Source organism: Lipotes vexillifer, unplaced genomic scaffold (assembly GCF_000442215.2).
Source record: "Lipotes vexillifer unplaced genomic scaffold, Lipotes_vexillifer_v1.1 scaffold1129, whole genome shotgun sequence".
Taxonomy (NCBI): Eukaryota; Metazoa; Chordata; class Mammalia; order Artiodactyla; family Lipotidae; genus Lipotes; species Lipotes vexillifer.
In genome coordinates, this window is record NW_006789022.1 from 3860774 (window position 1) to 3869965 (window position 9192).

At 60.9% G+C, this 9192-nt stretch overlaps 1 protein-coding gene across 2 annotated transcripts in view; it reads left to right on the plus strand.

Moving 5' to 3' along the window:
- The window catches only part of RAB3IL1 (RAB3A interacting protein like 1), a 20092-nt gene that overhangs the window by 10038 nt on the left and 862 nt on the right, over nucleotides 1-9192 (plus strand). Inside the window, exons 2-9 of one of the 2 annotated variants that reach the window (XM_007462161.1) lie at nucleotides 1350-1592; nucleotides 2006-2101; nucleotides 2190-2267; nucleotides 2911-3129; nucleotides 4366-4494; nucleotides 4589-4701; nucleotides 6192-6291; nucleotides 8940-9006. In XM_007462161.1, the coding sequence (XP_007462223.1) occupies nucleotides 1350-1592; nucleotides 2006-2101; nucleotides 2190-2267; nucleotides 2911-3129; nucleotides 4366-4494; nucleotides 4589-4701; nucleotides 6192-6291; nucleotides 8940-9006 (1045 nt within the window). Of the gene's footprint in view, nucleotides 1-1345; nucleotides 1593-2005; nucleotides 2102-2189; nucleotides 2268-2910; nucleotides 3130-4365; nucleotides 4495-4588; nucleotides 4702-6191; nucleotides 6292-8939; nucleotides 9007-9192 lie in introns of both variants that reach the window. The other variant, XM_007462162.1, reaches the window with a different exon arrangement.

Genomic DNA, 9192 nt, shown 5'->3' on the forward strand with positions numbered 1-9192 from the left:
CCCAAGCAAAGTATTAGGAAAGATCCCTGTCCGGCATAAACACTGTTGATGGGGTGGTGGGTGTGTGTTCCCAGTTTATTCATCAAAGCCCCACGTCCTAGCAAGGCAGGACCCAGGCCCAGGAACCTTGAGGCCACATTCCGGGCCAGTTCCAGCAGACGGCAGGCTGGGCTGGGCAGCTGGACAGGACCATGCGGAGGGTCGGGAATGGGCTCATTGCTGGGGTCCCTGGGTGCCCTCTGTGTTACCTAAGGGCAAACTGAGGCTCCGGGGCCGCTTAGTGACTGTCCCAGGGCCCAGAAGACAGGGAGGTAGGGCCGGACAGACCCTGGCCTTGTCTTACTTCCCCTCCGCGATCCTGAATTTCATGACCCCTTGGCCCTGTCTTTCCTCCCTCCCGTGTGGGCCCCTCTTGGCCCCCTCCCCTCCACTTCCCCACTGCTATCAGCAGCCCAGCCCCCAGCCTCGGCCCAGCCACTGCAGCTCAGAAGCTGCTGGCTCAGGAGCCGCCAGCTTTTGCTGAGTGAGCGAGTCCAGGGTGCTGTCTTGGCACAAACCACCACGGCCCAGCCCCCTCCTCCCCTCCCCCCTCAGGGTCTGCTGCGAAGGGGGGCGCGTGGGTGGGAGGTGGGCAGCGGCTGGCGGTCCCCGGCCCGCACCGCCTCTAGGGTCTTCAGCTTCAGAGGGAGGAGGGTCCTGAGGCCCAGAGAGAGGGGGTGTTTGCCTGAGGTCACAAGGCAGACCAAGCAGAGAGCTGGGACTGCCCCCCTACACGGTCCAGAGGGCAGGAAGTGGGGCTGCCTTGCCCAGGCTGTTTGCAGAATCTTCCTGCCTCAGCCGGCCCTGCCTGCCCTGGCTAGGTCCTTCCTCTCTGGTCCACCCTAAATGGGGTCGAATTTGCATAAACTATGCATGAGCCATAGCAATGAAGGCAGTTCCCACTTAATCATCTCGTGTGCCAAGGTTTTCTGCACATCTCTGATCCACTCAGTGACCCTTGAGGTAGGGCCATTGGGATTGTCCCCATTTTATACAGGGAGAAACTCGGGCTCTCAACACGGATGCATTTACAATATCTGCTGGGCAAACAAGCACCTGCTGTGTGCTCAGCACCTACTGTGGTCCTGGGCTGGAGGGGATGGTTGACAAAGATGAATGAGTCCTTTCCTTGCCCCCAGGAGACCCTGTGCTTGGTCATTCTGCCCTTGTGACAACCCACGTGATGGCCTATTTTACAGATGGGGAGATTGAGGCCCAGAGTGGCAGGTGCATTGCCCAAGGCTGGTCCCTGGCCTCAGCTCTCCAGGCCTCGGGACACCACCCTGTATCTCTCTTTGCCTCACAGCCAGCCCCACCCGGACGAGGGCCACCCACCGCCCCTTGAAGCTGTCCCAGTCCCCTGGAAGAGTGTGGGCCCCTGCAAAAGCCACAGGGATTCAGGCCTGGTGGAGACCCCTGCAGGGAAGGAAGCCCAAGGCGAGGAGGACCCTGCCGCCACGCGGCTGGACGTGTTGCGTCTGCGCAGCTCTTCCATGGAGATCCGAGAGAAGGGCTCAGAGTTCCTGAAGGAGGAGCTGCACAAAGCCCAGAAGGTGGGCTCTGAGGGCGGGGGCGGAGTTGGGGGGGTGGGGGCCCGGCCTGAGGGGCCGTGGGCTCTCACCCAACGCCCAGAGACGTCACGTTCCTGTCAAGGCCACCTACATGCCAGGCCTGTGCTGGGCAGGAGGGCAGCCCAAACAAAGGAGAAAGTTTTTCTTGTGACTTCTAAACGACTTTTAGAAGTCATGACATCTCTGAAAACCATTCCCAGGCTCTAACAAACTGACAGTTGGGGTTCAGCTTCACGCTCTGAGTTAAATGGAAAAAGCATTCTAATCTGTACAAGCACAGAGGAAGCAAGCTCGGGGCCCTGAGGCGCACGTAAGGCAGCCCCGGGAGTGGCGCCAGGCCCGGGGCCGCTGGGGGGCTGACAGCGCCCTCCCTCGTGCCCACGCCCGCCCCGCAGGAGCTGAAGCTGAAGGATGCGGAGTGCGAGCGGCTGTGCAGGGTGCGCGGGCAGCTGGAACGGGAGCTGGAGGAGCTGACGGCCAGCCTGTTCGAGGTGCGGGGCGGGGCGGGGCGGGCAGGGTGCGGGGCAGCTGGGCGTCCGTCCGCGCGTCCCCCTCACGTGGAGCCTGCCCTCTTCCCAGGAAGCCCACAAGATGGTCCGAGAAGCCAACATGAAGCAGGCGGCGTCAGAAAAGCAGCTGAAGGAGACGCGGGGCAAGGTGAGGCACGCGCCGGCGCAGACCTCCTGCGCGCCTCTGAGCCCTCCGCTACCCGATCGGACCCTCGCATGGACTGGGGGGCCCGCAGGGAGGGGCAGAGGCATCCGAGATGGCCCCACTGAAACGTGCCCGCTGGAGTGGGAGCCCAGCTCCCTGGGACTCGAGCTGTGTTTCTGCTGTAGCACGGAGACCTTTCTGGGGCCTTTTCAGGGGCTGGGAGGATCCTGTGGCCATTGTAATTTCTTTTCCTCCGCACCATACCCCCTTTACAAAGCAGAAACCTCAGTCTGGCTGTGTGAGCCTGGGCAAGTAGCTTTATCCCTTGGAGCCCATTTACCCATCTGTAAAATGGGAGGGCTGGGCTGTTCCTGGCTCCTGGGGGCCCCTCAGGGGGAGACCCAGCCAGCTCCCAGATACGTGCACCTAACAGAGTCCTGGCTCCCAGGATGACCTCAGCCAGGCCGTGTCTCCTCTGAGCCTCAGTTTCCCTATCTATGGAATGGGTATCTCAGCCCCCGACTCAGAGGCTGTTCCGAAGATAACGGGTGGAGTTAGGTGCTCAGGTTGGTCTTTTCTGAGCTGGGGTGGCAGCCGGGGCAGCCTCAGCCCTGGGTTAATATTGACAGCCATCTCTCCCGGCCAGATCGACATGCTGCAAGCAGAGGTGACAGCCTTGAAGACACTGGTCATCACGTCCACACCAGCCTCTCCTAACCGCGAGCTCCACCCACAGCTGCTCAGCCCCACCAAGGCCGGACCCCGCAAGGGCCACTTGCGTCATAATAGCACCAGCAGCGCCCTCTGCCCCGCTGTGTGCACCGCGGTAGGACACGCCCCCACCCCGGACAAGGAGGGCAAAGAGGTGAGGGGCAGCGGGCAGGCAGTGGGTACAGGAAAGGGAGGCAGTGCCCACTGTCAGCCAGGCAGCGGTGCCCAGTGGGGACCCGCCTGGACCCTGCTGTGTGACCAGGAGTCTGTCCTACCCTCTCTGGGCCTCTGTGTCCTCTGGCTGTGAGGGCTGAGTGAATTCCCTGTGATATGAGGTGTTTGGCTCTCAGTAGGGTACATGGGGCACCTGGTCCAGGCGGGACAATGGCTGTGATGTCCTTGGCCATGGGTCTTTGTGCAAGTGAAGCCACCTGTCAGCACCTCAGTCTCCTCGCGTAAATGGGGTTTCCTGGGGCCACAGGACGTGGATGTCAGGAGCTCAGCTCAGGGCTGCACCCAGCGGACGCCCCTGAAGGCTGTAGTGGGATTCAGCTTCCTGGAGTCTCTGATGCCAAGATGGCCCCAGCTCTGCCCTGCCCCAGGCCTCCCGAGCATCCAGGGAGGAGGTGCGGGCCAGGCCTCTCCATCCCCTTCTGAGCTCTAAGCTTCTGGCTGGACTCTAATAATCTCCTTCCTCTGTCTGTCTCTGTGCACCTGTCTGTCTGTCTGTCCTGCCGGCCCAGCCCGGGCTGCCCCTCCTCCTCTCCCTGCTCCTCTGCGTGGTCCCCAGCAAGGCGGTTCACCTCACCTACGAGCCGGCCTGGCAGCTCCCACCTGGGGAGCTGCCCGTGGGCCCCTCCTCTGCTACCTCTCTCTCCTTTTCCCGACAGGTAAAGGGTCCGGAGAGGGGCCGCTCCCTCTGCCCCCTCCCAGCCTCTCCCTCTGCATGTGCCCCAGGGCAGCCAGCAAGTTGTGTGTGTTCCTTTCCGTGTGTGCACGCCTGTGTGTGCTGTGCGTCCCAGCAGGTCCCTGTGTGTACCTGCGGGTACCTGCAGGGTCAGTCCTCAGCTTACCCTCCTCAAGGAGGCAGCGAGGGTCTTCAGAATGAGACCCCAGACCGAAGTCTAATTCTGTCGGCCAAGAAACTGGCAACACACCTCCAACACACCTGGAAGTGAAACTTTTGAGTTTCCGAATCTAAATTCTTCTGTGCGAGCGGAAGAGAGGAGTTCTTCGGGACTCGGGTCCCCTGCGTGGCTACGGCGGGCAGGCCCGCTGGGGCCTGTGCTGCATCCTCCCTGGCTCCCCACCTCCTGGGGCTCTGCCTGTCTCTGCCATGCTGGCCCCCCCGTGCCCTGCCCACCCCCACCCGGCTCACCTTCCCCCACAGGTGGACACGACCCTGTTTGCAGAGTTCCAGGCCTGGAGGGAATCGCCCACCCTGGACAAGACCTCCCCTTTCCTGGAAAGGGTGTACCGGGAGGACGTGGGCCCCTGCCTGGACTTCACCATGCAGGAGGTGAGGCAGGCAGAGGGCGGCCCGCCGGGGGGCCCGGCCCCGCAGCCGGCGGCCAGCCCCTCACCACCTCCCACTCCTCCCTGCTCTACCGCAGCTCTCAGCCCTGGTACGGGCCGCCGTGGAGGACAACACGCTCACCATCGAGCCCGTGGCTTCGCAAACACTGCCCGCGGTGAAGGTGGCCGCTGTCGAGTGTGGCCGCACCAAGTAAGCTTAGCGCCCTGCCGCCTGGGAAAGGCCCACATAGCCTTGGGCTGCACCAAGGGGGTGGCCAGGGAGGACTGAGCCTCAGGCCTGCCTGCTGGGTCCTGCAGTGGGACCTGGGGGTGGGCAGGGGCACCTGACCAGAGAGGGACAGTGGCTGCCTCCGCGCAAGGCAAGGAGGCATCTTTGGCAGACATGCTGCCTCTAGTCATGGAGCCGGGGTCTCCCCCTTCCTGGCTGGCCTGACGTGCATCTCTCTTCTACCCACCCTCTCCCACAGTGGGTTCCGGGCCCCGATTGACACGTAAGTGACGTCATTTCTTCACTCCACCTCCTGACAGTGACCCAATGGCCCTGGCATCTTGTCCTCCCTGCTTCTCAGCTGGCACTGGGCAGGGCCAGCAGCAGAGCAAAACTGCCAGCATGGAGCAAGGGCAGGGACTGGGGCCTGCGAGGGAGGCCCCTGGGTGGGAGCCTTGTCACGGAGGGGAACATTTGAACCGGGTTTTGAAAGATGAATAGCAGTTTGCTGAGCGGGGAAGGACCTTTCAGGCAGAGGCAAAAGAATGAGTGGAGGTATGAGAAGCTGGAATATTAATGGAAAAACCACTGGGTCGGGGGGCAGAGCAGTGGGGTGGGTGGGCATGGGGTTGGGGCTGAGGCCACAGAGGGTGTTTGGGGCCAGAGTGTGAAGGGCCTCAAATGAGGTTTGGTCTTTAACCCACTGAGGCCAGCATTTCACAAATCATCGATTAACGTTGCCTGAAAAGAGGGTTCCCTGGTCCAATCAGAGAGCCACAGTGAACCTGGAGGCAGCAAAGGCTCTGACAAAGTCCCGCAACCAAGGAGCCTCCTTAACTTTCCTTTACTCGGGATTCTCCATAACTATTTCCTGGGCAGTAGGGAAGCAGCAGGGAAAGGTCATGGGCTAGATGCGGGTTTCTGGAGTAGCCCCCGGCTGTAACATGGAGAAGAAAAGCGGAGATGCGGGAGAAGTCTGGCTGGAAGGAACTGAGGGCATCCGGGCAAAAGGTCCTATTGGCAGAACCTAGCCTGGGGACTTGGTGACCTAAGTGGAGGAGAGAGAAGACTCCTGCTTAGTTCTCCTGCTTAGGAGGAAGGGGTGACTGGGTCTGAGGGCCCCAGTAAAGTAGGGGGCAGCATTTTTAGGGGCAGCAGAGAGTGGAACTTTGGTACACCTGGCCTGAGGTTGACCAAGCTCTCCTGCCCAACAGGGGTGAGGTGAGGGGTTGAGGGATGGGGTCCAGCTTGGTTTAAAGGTCTCCCCCAGGGACTTCTGAGACTGCCCCCCTCCTTGGCCTGGCTCCAGGCACCTTGGGAAGCTGGGACCAGGGGAAAGGATGCCAGGCCCCACCCTGATGTGTGTTTACCTCCCCCTCCCTCTGCCTTCTCTGGCTGCTGCATCCTCCCTGGATGAGCTGGGTGGGCAAGCCCCAGCCGTCCCCATGGTCCTGAGGTCTGCTCTTCCCTAGTACATGTGCCCTGAGTGGCCTGGCCTGCGCCTGTCGTCACCGTATCCGGCTTGGGGACTCCGAGAGCCACTATTACATCTCACCGTCCTCCCGGGCCAGAGTGAGTCATCCAATGGGAGTGTTACCTGGCTCCTTAGAGGCTCCCTGGGCTGGGACTCTGAGCCCCAGGCTGCACAACCTACAATCTACAGAGCAGGGCACAGGCTCAGAGAGGTACGAGAATGACTTGGGCCACATAGCCAAGCCAGTGTATTTGTTTGCTATTGCTGTGTGACAAGTTACCATAAACTTAGTGGCATCGATTTATTATCTCACAGACTCCCTGGGTAGGAGTCTAGGCACAGCTTAGCTGGGTCCTCTGCTCAGGGCCTCATGGACTGCAGTCACGGTATCAGCGGCTGCATCCTTTCTGGAGCTCAGGGTCCTCTTCTGAGCTCACATGTTGTTGGCAGAAGTCAGTTCCTTGTGGTTGAAGGACTGAGGTAGCCATTTTCTTGCTTGCCGAAAAGTAATCATGGGAGTGACACCCATCAGCTCTGTCATTTAATATAACCTAATCAAGGGAGTGACACTAGACTTCCAGGATCCTGACTCCTGGCTCCGGCCCCAGGCTTTGCAGAAGGTTCTGAGGCTTGTCTGTCACACAAGGCTGACAGTCAGCTGTGGGCTCTGAGGGGCCTCCAGGAATCCCAGCTTCTGCCCTCACCTGCCGAGTGACCCAGGTGAGGGTCACTGGATCAAGGGGCCTCACTGAGCTGGGATGAGTGTGGGGTGGACCCCGTTCCTCTGTCCCTTCAAAGACAGTGAAGAAGACTGGAAAGAACAAAACTTTGGAAAACTCTGAAGCTTGGTGCAAAGGCGACGTGGTGTGGAAGGTCCTCTTAGAGGAACCATCTCCTCCCCTTGACCTGCTAGAGGTGCCTGATGGGACTAAAGTGGGCAAATGGCCTCATCATCAGGCAGCAGATTGACCAGCACAGTCAGCTTGTCTGGTCCTGACAGCCTCTGCAGGGCAGCCCAGCATGTTGTTCTGGCAAATCCCCAAGCAGCGAGCTGAGCTCCCATTAGAGAGGGAGCCTGAGCCTTAGAAAGGAAAGGTGTGCACCCCAGGCCACTCAGCCTAGACCTGAGGTCTCCCCATCCTGGATCCAGTCTTTACTGCTGCAGTCTCCACCGCCCTGCATCTGTGCCCAGAGCCTTGTTTGGTGGCCATGGATCACCTCTGTTTTTTTCTGATCCCAACCAGGGGATCTGTGCCAGACGCTCCCATGCCTAGAAAATTACATCTAGAACGTTGTTCTGCCAGGCCTATGTGTCTGCTGTCCTGGGCAGAGCTGGGAAGGCAGAGGGGAAGGGTGTGAAGTTCTAGGATGTGGTCCCCACCCTGATGAGACCAAGGAGTGTGGAATCATTGGGAGAAGAAAGTTCTGTCCCCAAAGCGCAGCTCTGGGGAGAGAGCCCCACTGCTCCCCACCATTCCCTACTCACGGGCCTCTGGTAGGGCCTACTGGCCACTGAGCAATGCCAGGGCCTGGGACTCAAGCTTCTCCTGCCCATCCCATCCAGCCCTGCGCAGCCCCTCCTCAGCCCTCCCAGGCGGCACCTTTGCCACACTGGGTTAGTCCCCTCACCTGGCCTCTCTCACACCTCCCTGCCTTTGCCAGGGCCACCAACCCCCTGCACCCAATTTTGTCCTCCTGGCAAGGGCTCCTGTGTGTTTGAGGGCCCAGCAGGCGCATTGCCCCTCCCTCAGCTTTCCTCCACTCCCCAGCCTGTGGCCCCCACACACTTGATGTCCCTCCCCCAAAGTGCTGGATATTCAGCATGGGCAGTTGTGGGCACAGCTGCCAGCTGCCTTCCACCCTGTTTTAGGTTGGGTACCCTAGAAGCAGAGCCTAAGATGGAGATTGTGTGCAATTCTCAGGAGGCAGAATGGGGGTGGGGGGAAGGACAGGCGAAGGTGAGGCTTCAGTTGGAGTCTGGCTTCAGCCTGATCCACAGGGGCTCTGGAGCCCAGAGTGGGTTCCACCCTGAGGCAAGGGCGTAGCCTTTTATACCCAAGATGCCTGTCAGTCATTGGCTGAAGTCTGTGAGGGTATGGGGTGCAGAGGGGCACCAGCAGGCACCAGCAGCCAACATTCTCAGCAGTGGGGAGATGGGGCCCCAGCCTGGGGAAGGGGCCTGGGAAGGGCACTGACAGCGCCCTCTCAACGTTATGAGAGTCTTCGTGACAGAGATCAGGTCTGAGCCAGCTCGGGGTCCCCAGTGCCTGGCGCAGGGCCTGGCTCGGAGCAGGCCTCAGATCAGACTAGGGGCTTCAGATGGGGATCCAGGGCAGCCAGGTGAGCAGCTTCTGATCCCCTCACCTTTCCTGGCATGATGAATAGTACCTGGTAAGGCCTGGCTGGCCGGGGCCTCCAGTAGCCAGAGCAAGCAGGCCCCTCAGGGGAGCGTGGATTCTAGGCAGCCTGCCCGGTTTCATCTTGCAGCACAGCCACTTAATAAGTGGAGGCTCCATGGCCTCCGCAGCCGTTGTGGGGTCGTTCTTGGAGCCTCGGCTCTCCCCATGTGTAGACTGGGAATGATAGGCTCGTCTGCCGCACCGGATACCATACTTGATTAAGCTTAGTTGTCGCTATCGTTTCTATTTCCCGCTCTGGCCTGCGATCTGCCCTGGCTTTTTGTTTTGCGGGCGGGGGGGGGCAAGTGTGAGGGCCGGGGGGTCACACCCTGCGCCTCTGCCCACAGATCACGGCCGTGTGCAACTTTTTCACCTACATCCGCTACATCCAGCAAGGCCTGGTGCGGCAGGACGGTGAGCGCCCCCTGGTGGCCGCTGGGGGTGGCGCCCGGGAGGGGAAGGGCAGGGCAGGGCGGGGCGGGGAGGGGCGGGGCGGCCGGTCCAACCCCAGGGCTTTGCTGCCTCCCGTCGGAGGAGGACTCTGCGAGAGAGAAGGTCGTAGATTAGCAGAGCGATCCGGAAGCTCCTGCTGCTGAGCCC